The 18,206-nt window shown below is 42.3% G+C and overlaps 1 protein-coding gene across 2 annotated transcripts in view; it reads left to right on the forward strand.

Annotated features, from left to right (window-relative positions):
- The first annotated feature begins 8,014 nt into the window (after positions 1–8,014).
- The window catches only part of DMTF1 (cyclin D binding myb like transcription factor 1), a 29,024-nt gene continuing 18,832 nt past the window's right edge, over positions 8,015–18,206 (forward strand). The window contains exons 1-6 of one of the 2 annotated variants that reach the window (XM_032105857.1): positions 8,027–8,148; positions 13,193–13,369; positions 14,790–14,906; positions 15,393–15,512; positions 16,451–16,545; positions 17,303–17,417. In XM_032105857.1, the coding sequence (XP_031961748.1) occupies positions 13,297–13,369; positions 14,790–14,906; positions 15,393–15,512; positions 16,451–16,545; positions 17,303–17,417 (520 nt within the window). In that variant the 5' untranslated portion in view covers positions 8,027–8,148; positions 13,193–13,296. Of the gene's footprint in view, positions 8,149–13,192; positions 13,370–14,789; positions 14,907–15,392; positions 15,513–16,450; positions 16,546–17,302; positions 17,418–18,206 lie in introns of both variants that reach the window. The other variant, XM_032105858.1, reaches the window with a different exon arrangement.

Raw genomic sequence — 18,206 nt, forward strand, 5'->3', positions numbered from 1 at the left:
TGTAATCTCAGTTCATCCCCAGTTATACCTCGTTAATAAGCGCTAGCTACAAGTTGTTAGACTAAGTTGAAAAATATTTAAATTAAGTAGTTGTTAATTCTGCTCCTTGTTGTTCCCTTTTTACAGATTCTGCCTTCACACAAACATATTGTCACATCAACTGTTACAGTAAGGCTCCATTTGAAGCCAGCATTCTCCTTCAATAACAGTACAATCAGGCTCCAAATTTACAGGCATGATAACTCTAACCTTTGACAAGGCCAACCCCAAAATAACCATGAGTCTGAGATCACTGAGATCCAGGAGTCTGAGATCACTGAAAAACCATCTGAAGGTGAGACGGCCAAAGAAAGGACTAGAGAAGCAAAGACGACAAGCCCCACCAGCAGAGGCGACCCGAATGCTAATATCTCCTCCCGGGCCTGCCTGATGGGGAAGGTGAGCGACATCCTCCTACTAAATGTGATCTGTCTCTGGATCCTCTGGCTCCCCTTCACACAAGCAGGAGACAACCATTGTAACAAATGTTACAAGACTGTGTATCAGGCAGAAGGAAACTCATTTCAAATCCCGACACTTTTTCCGAGCACATACTTACGTTAATCCATCTTGTTAAAACCTAACAGAACTGAGTACCTGCTCAGAAAAAGGTCACAAATATTGGATTGGCAGAAACATTGGCACCCAAACGCATAAGCAGAAGGGAGAGTGCCACTCCCAAGACGATTGGCTCTGTTTCAATTTTAGATATATAACCAAAACAGAAGATTTATTAAAAAGAAACACCTATGACACTGATCTGATCCAAGAGGTGGTCATAGAAGAAAAGGAAAAGAAAAAGAAAGCAATCCTTTGATGTCAAGGAAAACCTTATTTATTGACCTGGCAGAAAGGATTGGACAACAGCTAAATTTAACAAATTGCTGGGTGTGCGGAGGAACTTAGAATCGGAAAGTTGGCCTTGGCGGGGAGTCAGTCTTGGACCCCCCAATTTAATCCAACTGAGCGATCTTTCCCCCGCAACCCGACATGAAAATGAAACCTGGCTGCTAAGCAATTCTGTTATTGGAGAAGAATGCATCTGGAGGAAAGGAAGAAAATTTTTAAAAGAAGTTGGTGAGACAATATGGAAAAGGTACCTGGTAACTGATGGGCAAAAACACTGGTGGATACCCCAAGAGCCAGATGTATTCTGGTCTGCAGAAAAAATTAAAAACAAAAATTGCATTTTGAATTCTGTTAAGAGACTCTGGCAGTGCTGGGATCAAGGAAATCCATACTCCGTTCTGCCACAAATTTCCAAGTACTGGATCACAGCAGCAAGGATTCAACCCCACTTCTGGGAGGCACCACAAGACCTCTATTGGATCTGCAGTAACTGAGCTTACTCCAACTTGCCACGTCTCTGGAAAGGGAGGTGCACTCTTGGAGCCATTCAACCAAACTTCTTCCTACTTGCTGAAAACGCTGGAGCCCACCTCGGAATCCCCCTACAGGACGAGCTTTCTCGTTCTAAGAGACATAGGAGGGACCCAGAGATGGAAAGAAGAAGAGTGGCCAGCAGCGAGGATCCTAGAAACTTACGGACCTGCAACATGGGCACAAGATGGGAGCTGGGGATACCAAACTCCCATCTACATGCTAAACCGGATCATCAGACTGCACGCGCTAATTGAGGTAATTCCTAATGAGACCTCTCTTGCTCTTGAACTGCTTAACACCCAGCAAGGGCAAACCCGAGCAGCCATGTACCAAAATCAGCTAGCATTAGACTACTTACTAGCAGAAGAAGGTGGAGTATGCGGCAAGTTTAATACCTCAGACTGCTGCATCCACATTGATGATCACGGTGAAGCCATCATCAAGATTACCCAAAACACCAGGAAACTAGCCCATGTTCCAGTGCAGCAATGGCAATCCTTGACCACTTCCAAATGGTGGGGAAATATCTTCCAAGGACAATGGTGGAAGAAAGTTTTAATCATTGTTGGACTTTCCCTTACAGGACTTATTTTTCTCCCTTGTTTAATCCCTTGTTTTATCCGTCTAATCACCACAGTCGTCCAAGGCATGCCACTCATCCAAGATCTTCAAGGACAACAGCAGCATCTGCCATCCACCCAAAGAATTATGTATATCAATAATAGCAAGGCCAAAATAGAAAGAAAAATTGCCCAGCAGATGTGGGACAGTTTTAAAGAACTTGAATCCATCCCCGAAGAGTTATCCACCTTCACTTAAATGCAAAGACCAAAGATGCGAGCATAAGAGAAAAAGGGGGAACTTGTCATACATGAAATCCCTAATTATGTTTGGTCTTTGCATATTAAGTGTTTTAATTAATTCTAGGTTAAGTATTTTTAAATTGAGTATTAAAATTAACCCATCAGCCCAGGTACAAAAACCAAGTTTTATTATCACTATTTTCAATTGTTCAGAGTAGTTTATTAAAAGAGTTACACTATTCCCAGTTAAAAATCCCCAGTTAATAAAATTCCCAAGTTATGTTCCCTTCTCAAGCCTCAAACCACATGTAAAGCACAAGAGTTATCTTTTCCCATGTTTATTGTATACTTTTACAAGTGTTTTAATACGTTTTAGATGTATTTTAATATTTTTTAAAGTGTCTTTATCTTGCACCTTAATTCAAAGCCTAACTCCAAAACCCCAGTTTCTAACAGCCACCAGCTATTTTTAGCTCCTCCGCCATTACCCTGCAGGCCAGCTCCTTGGCAACCTGAGTTTTAATGAAGGGACTTTCCCGCCTTTACTGCAACTGATATCACCCCCTTGATAACGACGTGCTATTGGTGGACTGAGATGATCTCACAAAGAGAAAGCACCAATCATTTCAAACCAAAGGGGCAGACTGTGGGCGGACCGGGGTGGAGCAAAGGCACTATAAAACAGTGTGCAGCGCCAGCCAGAACTCAGTCACACCTCCAGGTTAGCTGTTGGTGGAGACCAGTGCTGAGCACTAAAGGCCTAACTCCTATCAAGGAGCCTTTAATAACCTTTTAGACCCTTGGATTAGCCAAGAGCCACCTCAGCACTGCAAGTATTTTTTCACCATCTGAGGTTCAGTGCTATTTCAGCCAAAGATCTCAGATCCCTGCATTCCTGGGGCATACCACCTATCGAGCCATAGGCTCCCAAATTTTTATATTTTTCCAATTTCTGTAATTGTTCTGCTTTCAATAAATTATTTCGATTTTTAATTTAAATAAGAGTTGTCTCTTTCCTCACACTTGGGCAGGCATCCCCTCTCGCCTTCTTGGAGGGCCGTGCACACTTGGGCGACTGTCGCTGTTTACCCCCAACATGTTCCAAATTAAAACTTGGGAAAAAAAGAAACTGGATTGGCTCACAAAAAGAGACACTTTGAAAATTTGGACGAAAATTGCGACTCCGAAATTTTTCATTAGTCTCATCTAAAGAGATCTGCCATGTCCCTTTTTTTATTTTGGGTAGCCGCGGCGAAGGCTCTAGGGGAATTGGGCACCCTAGAGTGTTGGGTAGCTAAACAAGTCAATTTGACCTCAGCCGCCATCAGCGACCTCCTCGAAGACGAGGAAATAACCAGGAAGGCAACACTGCAGAATCGGGCTGCCATCGATTATCTGTTGCTGTTACAGCACCATGAATGCACAGAATTTGAGGGTCTTTGCTGCATGAACTTGTCATCACAAGCCCCAGACATAGGCGCGACGCTGAGGAAGATGCAGGACATGGTCCAGCAAATTAAGCAAGAATCTAAAGGATAGCTCAAAAGCTGGCTGGACCAGTGGGGACTTTCTGGTTGGGCTTCTTCCATCGTCAAAGATTTCTTTTGGATTACCTTCATTATTCTATTAGTTTTGTTTCTATTCAGTTTGTTAAAGAAATTTTGCCTGTTACCGCCACTACACTCCCTCAAGTCTACCACACAGAAGTTACTGAAGAAGCAGCAGCGGCTCCACCAGACTGGTTATATGAAAGAAAACAATTTTTAAATTTTTTAAAACAAAAAAGGGGGAGATGTGGTGATGCAATGTTTTTATTGTATTTTTGTATCTTCTTTGTCTAATGGTTCATCCCTACCTTCCCCACTTCTACTCTCAGTTGGTCTGTCCCAGATCCAAGCCACTCCCCCAGTGCTCCCAAAAATGGTTATCCCCTCCTCTTGTTCTGGCACCTTCCCTATCAATTACCCAAACCCCTCCCAGAGTTCTGGACTGTTCTGTGTCTGTCACCCAAGCCCTCCCTAATCACCCTTATATGATTCCCATCAATCCCCCGAGACCCTGCCCCCTCAGATACCACCCCTCTTGGAAATCCCCTAAACCTCCATGCCCCAGTGGGGCATGTGACCCCTCTCCCTCCACCCACCAAGACCATTGGACCAGATGTGAGTCCTTCCATCCAGCGTCCCTCCCTCCTTATCTGCCTATTGGTCCCTAGTTGGGTTATTCCCCTTGTTCAACCCCCCTTTATAAGGTATGGTCGCTCAGCAACTGTTGATTGTTCGCCATGGACTCCCTTCAATAAAGTTAGATTACCTCCCATGGCAAGCCTCCCCACTACTTTTTATCTTTCCCTTCCTCGAGGGCTGCTGACTGCTACAGTGCCTGGAGCCTGTGCTCCCCTGGGTAGAGCAGAGGCTTCAGAGGGCAGCCTTAAAGCTCCGTGCCTCCAGCTGCTCCCCACTCCTGCCGCACACCGCTGGAGCTAGCTTGGGCAGTGGACAGCAGCGGTCACTGCGACAGTCACCAAAGACAAGGTCTCAGGATGAGTGAGTGCTCTCTATAGGATTCTTCCTAGGCCAGGCCACAAGGTAATAATTTTTCTTACAGGAGATTCACTCTGCAGTGAAGAACCCACACAGGCTGCCACCAATGCCCTGGTACTCCTTCTCTGGCATCTCTCTCTTTCATGGCAGCTCTTCACAGCCTGAGCAGTTCTCCATAGCCAGCCCCTACCAAACTGTGAGCATATAAATTAACAAGTGTTACAGAAATACTAGATCATTTATATATATAAATACTCTTTCTGTCACTGAGTAATGAATGTATTTGCTATACCCATATATAATGAGATACATATCTACACAAATAGAAATTTATGTAAATATGAAAAACCTCATAAACAGGAATCAAGGCCCTTTCTACATTTTGCATTTTTTCTCCTGAATCTTGCAGAATAAAACTTTATTTTTTCTATGATGAAAAAGGATCTGCACCAAGCTTTCTGTCACCACCCACGGAATCAGATTTAGGATTATTAAATTCACACTTTGCCTTCAGGATTTATGGTGAGTCATCAGCATGTCGATCCTCCTTCTGACATCTTTGCCTTATCAAGCAGCACCACAGTCTCACTCTTCCCCTAATTCCTGACGAGGAGTGAGTTTGCTGTACCTACAGAGCAATGATAATTGGGCTTTAATTGGAGCAGAGGGAGAGATGCTCCATCTCTGAGATGCAACTGGTGGGTCTGGAGCACATGGCAGTAGGGACACCTTGTGGCTACCAGGAATACAGGGCCTCTGGAAGAAAACTCAGTATGAGTTAGTGAAAAGCTAACTTAATCTAAAAAAGAGATTGTTAAGTCCATAGCAAACTCTGTGTTTGAGTCTTTCATCAAGTTAAATAGGTATAGATGCATGTAATTGTTCCATTAACACGGGGTAACTCAGGATTGATGAACCTCATTTGCTCCATGGAACAAGAGTCTGTTACAGAGAAAGATTTCATCTTGATCCTGAAACACCAGAGAACTCCAGTCATCATTCTATCTACACATACCTTGAACCTGATATAAAGGGAATGTCTCTGAGTGTGGTTATAGCACATATCTGTTATATCCTTTCTATTGCATAAACAGGGAATGGGGCACAAACAGAGGTCATCATTCCAAAACTGTGCATAGTCTTGCAGATCTGTGACTAAAATGGTGGCAGAAAAATCCCAGTGGCCCAGTCCTCAATGTGCTGCCACTTCACAATTTATCGTCTTTATATCTCACTATGATATGTCCCAGAACAACACCACTGTGTAAAAGGACATAGAGATTTTGCAATTAAAATAATGCTTTCTACAATCAACATCCAAATAAATAAGATTAAAATATAATAAGGAGAAAGGCTTTATATTCAGCATGGAAAAGGCTCATAAGTGATGACATATTAGGAAACTGATTTATGGAAGGAGTCCTCTTCATGTTTGCTGCTTACTGCATGAGGTCTTTCTAGAAATTTTCACATGGTGAAGACTTATATGAAATTTCAGAAGTATTGCTTCCTGCAGTCTGAACACAGCCCCCCCAATGATCATACAGGTCAAGGAAGTGGTACCCTGTGAATTTTAAAGCAAGCCCATAGCTGCCTTGAAACGAAAGCAAACCAACCAAACAAACCCAGAAACAAGAAACCACCACAACAACAACAAAACAGACATGTACTTCAAAGAAGGCAAATATTGTGTCCATGCTTCATGTGCTGCAAAAACTGGGGGGAAAAAACCCAGAAGCTGCAAGAGATCATGGCTGATGAGTCCAACAGCTGTATGCAACCCTAGAATAGCAAATTGTAGCTCTACTTTGGCCAATTAGTGCCTAAGGGTACCAGGCACTTCATCTTTTCCCTGGAAGTCAACTACTGGGTATGGAACTTGGCATTCCTGAGGTTTAATGTCCAGAAATACCGAGTACACAGAGACCAGAGTTAATTTAAATGTCCTTTGAACAAAGGAAAAATCTTATAAATCCTGCTTTCAGTTCCATATACCAGCTACCTTCTTGTCCTAGCTATGCATTTCACCTCCATTCTTTCACCACCACAATTTCATGTGCAATGTCTCCTCCCTAAACTGCCCTGTCTTCCCATAAAAACACTTTTTAAAGCTCCCAAGGTTTGGGGAGAACACGGCTGGAGGTCACACATAAGGGAAGTGGCCAAAAAGGGGCCTTGTGGTAGATGTGCAATGAGGTTTTTAGACAAAAAATTGCAGGTAGGGGATGCTATACACCCTCTTGCCCTTATGCGCCTGGTTTGTCTGTGAGGAGCTCAGCTCTTTTGCCAAGGATCACGGCACCCACAGGCACCCATTCCACAAGACAGCAAGCACAACAAGCTGGGCACCGCTACATGCTTGTTTATTCTCGGCTTTATGGATTATTTTTGATAATTTGCCTTGGTTTTGTGAGGTTGTTGGGCAGGAGGGAAATGAAAAGTGATCACAGAATCACGGAATGGTTAAGATTCAAAGGGATCTCTGGAGACTATTGAGTCCAACCTCCCTGCCAAGGCAGGGTCACCCAGAAGAGGTTACACAGGAACGCATCCAGGTGGGTTTGGAATGTCTCCAGACAGGGAGATTCCACTAGTTCCCTGGGCAGCCAGTTCCAGTGATGTGTCACTCTCAGTGTAAAGAAGTTCTTCCTCATGTTAAGGTGAAACTTTCTGTGCTTTAGTTTATGGTCAGTGCTCCTCATCCTGCTGCTGAGCACCACCAAGAAATGTCTGGCACCATCCTCTTGGCACTCGTCTTTGAGATATCCATATGCATTGAGATTCCCTTCCAGTCTTCTCCAGATTAAAAAGGCCCAGCTCCCACAGACTCTCCTCACGAGAGATGCTCCAGAGCCCCCATCCTATGTGTGGCCATTGATTAGAAACTGATTGACATCCGTTGATTAAACACTGGAATGGGCTGCCCAGGGAGGTGGTGGAGTCACCACTGCTGAAAGCATTTAAGGGGCCTGCATGTGGCACTGAGTGCCATGGTCTGGCTGACAGGCTGGTATTCGGTAGGTTGGACTCGATGGCCTCAGAGGTCTTTCCCAGCCTAATCGATTCCGTGTTTCTGCGGCGAAGGCCGTGTGTACGTTCAGGGGCTCTGTCGCCCGGGGCCCCTCAGCGAGGCGGGGAAGGCGCCGGGAGCTTTGTGGCGCCGCCGGCGCTCCGGGCCCCGCTCCGCGCGCTCGTGGCGCCGGGCGGGCGGGCGGAAGCGCCGGGCGGGCGAGCGCGGGCCCTTCCGGCGGGCTCGCAGCGCCTCGCCCCGCCGCCGCCTCCGCCTCCCCCGCTCGCCGCCCGCCGCCGCCCGGCGCCTCCATCCTGGTACTTGGGAGTCTCCATCCTGGTTTCTCAAGTGCCCGGACCCAAAACAGGAAGTAAGTGCGCGGGGCCCTGCGGGATCGCGGGGCCGGGAGCTCCGGGCAGCGGCGGCGGCCGCGGGCGGAGGGGACGGGGCGGGGAGCGGCCGTGTGCGGTCCCGCGGCTCGGCGCGTTCGGGCCGGGCTGCCGGGCAGGGCCGGGCGGGCAGCGGAGCCCACGGCGGGGCCGTCCAGCGCCGCCGCCAGCCGAGGGCACGGGAAAATGGCGGCGGCCGCCCGGGGCCAAATGGCGGCGCTGGCGGCCGCGGGGCAGCGGCGGCTGAGGCGGGCCCGGAGCCGCCGCCCCGGGGGCAGTGCCGCGACAGGGCCGCTGCCTCCCGCCCGCTGTTGTCCTGGGGCAGCCCTGGGGCAGCCCTGGGCCGCCACTCCCCGCCTTCCCGGGGAGCTGCCGGGCGTCGGGAGCGCTGCTCACAGAGAAATGGGGAAGCGGACGGACGGACTGGCTCTGGACATCACCAAGCCCCGGCTCGCTTGGGAGGGCAGGGCAAGGGGAGGCCGGCCAGCGCGTTTGTTTTGTTTATTAAGTTTTATTTTTTTAAATTGCTGTTGTTGTTTCTGGTTTTAACTCCCTTCCCTCCCCCATATCTGGATGCCTGTAATAAGAGGCCACCTGCACGATCGCTTTTGAATTTCTCGATTCCCTCTCGCTGGGTCTGCTCTTGGGGTATCCTGAGCTTGTGGGTTTTATCTGTTATGTTTCGTAATCTCTATTTTTTCCCCAGAGAGTTGTGATCTGTGATTGCTTAGGGTAAGTGGAGCCTGAGATGTGCGGCTCTGCCAAGATCAGGGGTTTCATCTTAGAGCGGTACCAAGATTTTGTGCACTAGAGCTATGCTCTGTTTTGCCAAAATAAAGGATTCCGGTCAGAAAAGCCTATTTTTTTCCCTTTCTTTTTTCTTCTTTTTTGAGGTTTTTTATTGTTGTTTGTGGCTTTGGGTGTGGTGAAGAGTATTACACTTGTACCAGGTACTTCTTCAGCTGACTGATAGTATTGCTATGTATTCATTCACAAAGAGTTACACTGTTCAGCCCCACCTGGCTATTGTTAGTTGAAGTAATCTAGAAAATGCTTTTTGTTTGCCAGCGCCGCTCTGGCTACAGATGTAAGTTGGCCTCTTGACAGCATAGTTAGAATTCCTTTGCAAAACCAGAAGATGCAGGTTCTGCAGTGAGATGGACCCATCTCATTCTTGTTCTCATTTACATAATTTCACGTGATTATAATAATAAACAACTTCATGATGCTTTATGACTTACTGAAAAGATTGAACATTAATTACAATTCTGTAGGTAGAATGCCCCAAAATACCGATTTTTGTCTCAACCATACAAACTTATGAAAAGTGGCCATATAAGAGACAAAGATCTCTCTACTGTATTTTGCATGTTCTAATAGGTCCTTTTTTGTGACCATCATTTCTATGCTCGTCTGTGCATCAGAAAGCAAGAGAGACTTCTCTTTGCTTATCAGTCTTATAGTTATGATAATTTTTTGGTATTTTTCTTGCATGCTGAAATTCTACCCATTTTTTATAAAGGTGAAGAAGTTACTGGAATGCTTAGCATGAAACTGGAGTTGCACTGTACATGAAGAGAAAAGAATTTTGGTACATCTCATATGTACTAAGGTTTCTATCCATAACCATAACCTTGTGCCCAAGAGCCAGTTACTGAAAAAAAAAAACCTAGAAACTTTCTGTGTTTATTTCTTTTGAAAGAGCTGGGACATAGATTTTATTTTGTTTTGTGTTGGTTTTTTTCCCCTGTGTGACATTTAAAGCATGCTCAGTGCTTTTTATTAAACTTTCACTGGACAGGCTAGAATTCATGGAGTTCTGCCAAGTTTGGATCAATGCAAATGAGAACACTTTGTCCCATTGTGTCTCCCATATATTCTGTTTCGGTGATGGCCCACTTCTCTAAATACCACTGATGACTAGGATGCAGCTGTTCCTAAAGGACTCTAATTTCATGCTGATACAGATTAATAAATCCATGTATGCCCCTAACTCAGGTCTCTGGATCCTTGTGATTGGTGTCTGTCCAGTTTGGTTCCTTTTCATATCCATTGTTGGCAGCTGTTAGAGAAAATTTCTGCATGGTGGAATTTTAAATTTGAGCAGAACCGATTTGGTCTGGAGTAAAGTTCGGGGGGGTTGTTGAATATTAGCATGACAGCACTGGCACTAGTTGAATAATAAAAACTCCTGATAAGGTATATAAAGTACTGACTTGGTGTGGAGTACACTAAACAGTCAGGCTTCCTAAAGTATGAGGTCCTATAATGACTTTGTTTCCTTTGTGTTACTCTTGAACGAGTGCCTCGAAATCCCAGTGCATTCTATGTGATTGTTCCAGTTAAATGTCACAGTAACTGGAAGCCTCCCTTAATAATCTTCAGTTTTTGATTTTTACAGGACTTAGTGAAACATACTTGTTGCCCAGTGCAGAGAGAGCAGCCTTTAATACAACTTCATATAGAAATTTTAAAAGATTTACAACAGTTCTCTGAAGACTAGACATAACATTCAGTTAATAACTAGGGGTAATGACAGAATTCTGCTTGCAAGAGTAAAAATACTATTTCTTAGAAGTGATTAATTTTTACAGCCCTCAGAATAGTTGAGCCCATCTGCCAGATGAGGGTTATTTAGAATTAAAGGAATTTTGTATTAAGGTGTTACCTTTTTTTTAGCTTGGTGTAAAATCAGCTTTGTGCATCTTTTTCTGTCTAACTCTGCTGCATGCTTCCCAAATAAATAAGAACTACTCCATTATTTGGCTTTAGTGGAAAATGTATATTGCAATTCTGTATTAAATGAGTCTTGTAGACAAAGTATTTTCCCATCTCTTTGGTTGCATGTTGAAACCTGTTCAAAATTGTAATGCAGCTAGCTCTAAAAAATGTTTGGTTTGGTAAATAGACACAGAAATCCAACAAGGCAAAAAATGCTTATTGAATTGACGCTGATTTCTAAGGTGCTATCTCATTATGGATTATGGCCATCCACACTTTTCAGTGCATGTCTATCCAACAGTGTTCTCTTTCCCCAAAAGCTAACACCCTCCTTCAGAACATGAAATATTAGTGATAGATTGGCATCTCTGTAAAGAATGTATCTGAATCAAGGATTAAAGAAAAGTCTTGGGTTGTTCATTTAAAATTCAAGTAAGGCTTTTGTTTAAAGTAAAACTTGTTTGCATTTTCAAAAGCACATCTAGTGAAGTTGTGAAAAGAAGGTGATATTTTGGAGGTGATGAGTCTACTCAGGTCCTAATTCTCACTCATTAAGAAACCTTGGCTGTCATTTACTTTGTATTTAACTTTGGAGAGCAGATGTGCAAGAGCAGATGTGTGGATGTGCAGGTGTGTGTAATGAGCAGAATTCACGTGGCACATCCCAAAGCCTCTGCTGTGGTCTGGCATTGTTTAGCACAGCTCCGGCTGCCATGCCGTGATGAACCGAGGACATCCAGCGAGGGCAGTGTCCTGCAGCTGGGATCAGGAGAAGGCATCAAAGGCCTTTGGCCACTGAGCTCACTGTGAACTCCAGGTGGTCCTGTCATGTGTCATATTTGATGTATGTTCAGAGTACCTGGTAGCCACATCATTATTTTAAAGTAAAACAGTGGGGTTTATAAGGTCTGGAGATTGTTTCCTATTCACTCAAAAGAACCACCACAGTTATTCCTGATTTTGGTCACTCATTCATGTATTCATGGGTTGGTGCTCCTGTCCTGGGATAAATGTAGCTTGAAAGAATCAGGTTGGTTGGTTTTTCTTTCAGTTTGCTTGTATTTGTATGGTCTGATTAATAAAAAATAATGTCCAAAATACGCATTTGACTTTGACTTAATTCCTCATGTTCTTTCTACTCAGTTTTCAATTGTGGTCCAAGGCCTTATGCATTAAAGTTGATGGGAATCAAATCAAGGATTTGGCTCTTTCTCAGTTTTTATCAAAGTTTGGTCAGGGTTATTACCTTTACTCAGAAAACGTAAGGCATGCTGAATCTCGAGTATCATACACAGAACATGATTCCCCCCCCCGGAGAGCCTGCAGCTACAGTTGGCATAAACTGTTTTTGGGAAATTGGCAAGGAGTTATAAAACCCGGCTCAATCCAGGAATTACATTGAGGAATGTTTCTTGAGAAGTCACAGGTCCTTGAACAAAGTGCAGTGCCGAGTGTTGGGTGCTCTGCAATGCGTGGGAGCTCGAGCTGCCAACTGCAGATGTGTGACTTGACCAGAAGAGTCAGTGGTGCCCTCAGATGTGCTGCCTCAGCCATTGTCTGGGTAGTCCTGTTACAGCTCTGGCTGCAAGCGTCAGGGTAGCAGCTACTGATCCTGGTGTAGCTTCCTCCCCATCTCTGGGAATGCCGTTTGGACGTATGGATCCCTTTTATGCTGTGTCCTGTTCCCTCCTAAATTTGCAAACCAACAAGGTAGAGAATGCAAAGGGATTAATTGCCCTGTGTTTTTTATTTGGTAGCCAAATCCTGTAAATACACAGATTGATTTTCATAAAGTCCCGAGTAACTGCCGAAAGAACAACCCAGCTTTGCTGTGCCTGTATTCAATTTTCGTCAGTCTTCCAATAGAAAAGAAGGAATGATCTGCTGTATCTTCTGATGTGGATGGTTCTATAGTTTCCACTGCTTTCAGAATAGCTGTAGGTGGAATACATGGCTGTTGTAATGTGTCTTAAAAATCTCATGTCTTTCAGGCCTTTAAAGTGGTGAAAAGAAAAATAGGTGCTTTCAGCTGATTATAGAAAAATAAATGTTATGACTACCAGTTGACATAAAATTAAAGAATTCTCCACCTCATTTCTGTTAACTTTAGGGATTTTTACTACAGAAGTCCTTGTAGTAAAACTTACTCAGAAAGTACATATGAACATGGAAAAGAGAATCTGTTTATTTTGTCCCAATTTGTTCACTCCCCAAAAGCTAAATGAATAACTTCAAGCTGAGTTGAAAAAGTTACAGTCTTCTAATTTAGCTCTAATGCTTTGGATGTCTTTCTTCATGTTTTAGCATTAAGGATGCCCTATTGGGTTCCTAAAATCAGTATTACACCCATGCAGCAAACAGCAGCTTCTAGTGAAGGATAGAGCACAGGCTGTAAAACTCAGCAGCAGATGAATCCCAAGGAAGTCACTTCGTCCTACGCTTGCATGTGGCAAGGAACTGTTGCTGATGGTAGATGTGCAAGTAAGTTTGAGAACCCTCTGATTTAAAATGTCAGTGGTATCTGAAATTTTTTACATGTTCAGAAGGGTAATATCACTTAGTTTGATGAATCAGTCACTACATGTGCTTAAAGAGGTGCCAAATCTTCCAACAAGCTCGAGAGGTGAGAATTTTTTTGAAGGACTGGCAGTAGTTTTATCTTTCTAGGATAACACTTCTCTTGGGAATCTTCAATACCGAAGAACATGCTTTCTGATTAAAAATCACATAATTTCCTGCTGACGCAATAATGTTTACATTATACAGGGAATTTGAAATCCAGGTTGTAAATTCCCCTTACATATGGGTATATGGCTATCCTTGCCTAGTACATGGAAAATTTGTGATGTGATTGTGGTTTCTTTTTTCTAAAGCTGTAGTCAGTTATTTTTAAACAACATTGTGGCTTCAAAATAATAGTAGTTTTTTGTTGTTGTTGACATATGAGTAAATACAGAAAAAGAACTGAGCAGTTAAAGGAGAAATAGATGATATTTTCTTTTTACAAATCTGTGCCAAAGTCAACAAAACCAGGCTTAAAACTGATGAAATCTTTGCAAAGCTTCTGGATATTTCAGGGGTGATTTCATTTATCTTCTGCAGCTGCAAAGGTCACATTTCTTTGTATTTGGATAAAACTTTTGTTGTGGGGTTTTGCTTTGTTCTATTTCAGAACTAGTTTAATTTACGTAGAATTTCTTACAAACTTTGTGTTTCATTGCAGTATTTTTATGGTGGAAATGAAATTATCAGAGACTCTTCATGTTGCCCTAGTTCTGTGACTTCAATGGCTTATCCTGGATTAGTTATTCTCTCCATATCTTTTTGTTCTGGTGATTGCTTGCAACCAATTTTTCTGTTGCTCTTGTTTAAATGCTAAAGAAAAAGCGCAAGTTTCACATTTAGTTATATGCATGGAAGGAGAATAAAACTTTGCAACTTGGCAGTCTATAAATAGGGCAGCTGTGACTAATAGGACACTAGAAAAATATTTGTCGGTCTTGAGTAGCTTTCAGTTCTGTAATAGAATTATTAAATTAACAGAATAAATATTGGACAAAAATCATCAGATGTGAAGAATTTAAATGCTGAAAAAGTAATAGCCTTGGTTTGTGTTTGGAAAAAAAAGAAATCAGTAGATTGCAAATTCTCCTGAGTAGGGAGTTTAGGTACTATTTTTAACTGGAGAAGTTACTTTAAAGCTATCTGATTTTACTCTTTGCAGTATGTAAGTGTGCAGGAAAGTAAAGGTAGGTGAATGTCTGAAATTGTGGGTTTTTCTTGTGAAAGAGCAGATTCATTCCTTTGGGGAGGTTGTGCTGGTTGGTTGGGGTATGGAAGCAGCATTATGGTCCAAGTGGAATCCAACTGCAGAAATGTAATCTGAATGTTGCTCTTTCAGGTTTGAGTATGAGCACAGTTGAAGAAGAGTCTGACACAGTGACAGTAGAAACCGTGAACTCTGTGACTTTGACTCAGGACACTGAAGGGAACCTAATTCTTCATTGCCCTCAAAATGGTATAGAATTGTATTGCATAGTATTTTTTTTTTCTTCTTTGTTTTGAGTGATCTGACCACCATACATCCCTGCCCACAAATTCTGTGAGCTACTCAGGTTCAGCTTACTGTGCAAGAATTGTTCTGCTTTGGTTTAAAGAATAATTAAATGTTGAATTAGGTATAAATCCCAAAACTGCCTGTGTATGCCCAACAAAGATACAGCTGCTGTGATTTATTTCAGTTGAAATGGATTCTTAGAACCAAGCACGTACCCAAATTTCCTTAGACTGGTTTGTGTTTGGCAGACTGTGGATGGAATTTTCAAAGAAAGTGCACGTTGAGGAAATCACGTGAACTGCTGTTGTCCATAACTTCAAGTTCCTGGGCAGCAGCAAAGCACTGAACCAGCCTGTCACATTTGGTTTGGCCCACTTTGTTAGGAGAACTCTGTCCAAGGCTCCAGTTAGCTTATAGGAAGTAACCTGGGTACTTTTTTGTTGTTAGAAGCTGATGAAGTAGACTCTGAAGACAGCTCTGAACCTCCACACAAGAGGCTTTGTTTATCAGAGGATGATCAAAGCCTTGATGATTCTACTCCATGCATTTCTGTTGTTGCAGTTCCAAGTAAGTTCTTTTATGTGCTCCTGTAGCAAAAATATCTGTTGGTAAAGGTTCAAAGTGGACTCTTTGAATCACATTAGGATATTTCCATGGGGCTTTTTCTTCTCAATTTTTGTAATGTACTTCTGTATCATCTTTTCTCTCAGCCTTGGATAGTTTTGTAGCAATTGATATTTATACAATACTGGCAAAATAAGCCTGTCTTAAAGTGGAGAAGAGACCTGCAGGCACAGGTGCATTGAATAAATTGAAGGATAAGTAAATGAACAGCAAACTAGATGTTCTCCACCTGCTAAGAGATTAGGTTTTTTTAATGATCAGACAGTATAGTTAGTATTTCAATGTTTTGTAATATTGAGGTGTATGTAAAGGAGATTGATGTAAAAAAAATAGGATGAATACTGAATAAGTCTTAAGGAAGTTGATTGAATATTAGATAGTTTAATACAATCTCCCAGAGGGAAGTAAAACCAGATCTAGTTAAAATACCAATTTGCAGTATCTAGAGTGGCTGTTTATTTGGTGGAACTAGCCAGAAACTCCTCAGAAGTAAAGGCATTATCATGTTGAAGGAGGACTGGGGAAAAAGCATGCAGCCAAAAGGTTTGAATGTTGTCTTTTAATAACTGGGAAGTACCAGAAAGGCTGTAAAGGAAGTATTAATACAGTTTCAAATGTTTGCATCAAACACATTTTGTTTATGTTTCACATTAGGTCTTAGTTGTTAGTCAAGTGTAAAACTGAAGGTTTCAAAACTCATATTTAAATTTTGTGAAGAGAAGCAGTTGATAATCGTTTTAGTGAATTTACTGTGTTAACAAATAAATACCAAATAAGGCTCTTCAAAATTTTCAGTTCAAAGGTAGCCATTTATAAAACTTGTAGCACATGTAAAAAACACTTCAGGAGTAAAGTATGCAACTAACTTACCCATTCTGAAGTTTCAGAAAATGATCAGAGCTTTGAGGTGACCATGACTGCTACCACTGAGGTAGCTGAAGATGAGATTAATGAAGGAACTGTTACCCAGATTCAGGTACAGTAAAACTTTAAAATTTACCAATTTGATGTATGCTTTTATTTAAATTGAAATGAAAAGGAAAACAAGTATCAGAAATGCTTACTAAATTAATAAGACGCTTTAAAACAAATGTATGTGAGCATGGATCTTGTTTGTAAAAATGCTGTTCTGTAAAAGGGCAGTTGAATAATTTTATGTATGAGAGAGGTTATTTGTAGTCTAAGTTACTGCCCAAAATGCAATACAGCAAAGAGTAGTAGAGGTAACCCTCCACTGGTAATTACATGCTCTGTTGTGATCTGCATAAATGACAAGCTTCTCTGTTATCTCTGTCATTCTTTGATTATAAATTAAGCTCTATAACAGGCTTAAGTAGTCTTTGTCTTGTCACTAGTCCTAACAGTTACATGCAGTTTTCATTGTGGGTATACCATGTTTAAAAGTTCTAGACTGGAGATGCTGGACATAGTCCAGTTTCCTTCACAGCCAGTGAGACTCTTCTTACTTACTGTACATTAAACAAGATGAAAAATGTTAACCAATTAATTCTCACATCATCTTTATATTAAGAGGCTAAATCTTACTCAGGTTTTTTAAGAAAGGTGATACTTTCAATGCTGTATCTAAAACGTGGCACTTTTGAACAGTCAGCAAGGTGATGAGGTGTGCTGATTTAATTTGCCTTCAAACTATGTCTCCACGTTAATTGCAAAGTGAAAATTGAAAAACAACTGAATATTTGACTGTATCATTTCATATTGGTCTTTTCAAGATTCTTCAGAATGAACAGCTGGATGAAATCTCCCCAATGGGCAATGAAGAAGTATCAGCTGTTAGTCAAGCGTGGTTCACAACCAAAGAGGATAAGGATTCTCTAACCAATAAAGGTAGGATATTTCAAATGCAGTTCTCCCATGCTGTAAAAAGGTAAATGATTCCAAATGTCTCAGAGCATTTTGCAAGTTGCATAAGGTAATCTGGTCTGGCTTTTTATGAGATGAGCCATGCCTGCAGTGGTGACAGTAGTGGCTACAGTAGGGAAGGGCTGTGGGTCCTTTGTGTCTGCCCAGATGGGGCAGAGAGTTGTGTTTGCCTGGCTGGGGGTGGGGAGCTGCAGCAGAGGGGAGGACAACCAGGAGAAAAACCAATCCATGATTAGGTTAATGGAGTTGCTTCAGAAGAAGAGGACTCCTGCAGACCAGGATCTAATGAAATAATCTCTACTACTCCTAAAACTTCCACCCCATTGTGCATTCCTCCCTTTCCAAATATATCCGTGCAATCGTGTAGTAGTTGCTGAACTTAAGAGCTTTTGTTTTTTCTTTCATCCCCCCAGGGGAAGCGACTTTCTAAACCTAGAGAAACAACTTAGTGTCAAATGTGTTGTCTCTCCAGTTTCCTCAGCCTCTCTACTGTTTTTCTTACTTTGACTTTTACTTTTTCTAGAAGGAAAATAATTCTTTTTTCAGTCAGTTCAAAGCAACTCCCTTTTTTGTTAGAAACCTTTAGGAAGAGACGCAACATTGTCAGCTGGTCAAAGGAGGGCACTAAATTTGGTGATTCCAGTTAAGAGATTAATAATTTGAGGAAGACATTTCTAGTAAAATATGCCAAGAAAAATATTTGAGAATCTCTACTGGCTGAACTTTTCTTGTAAACTCTGTGGTTTGTCAGGA

Source organism: Corvus moneduloides, chromosome 4 (genome assembly GCF_009650955.1).
Source record: "Corvus moneduloides isolate bCorMon1 chromosome 4, bCorMon1.pri, whole genome shotgun sequence".
NCBI classification, from domain to species: Eukaryota; Metazoa; Chordata; class Aves; order Passeriformes; family Corvidae; genus Corvus; species Corvus moneduloides.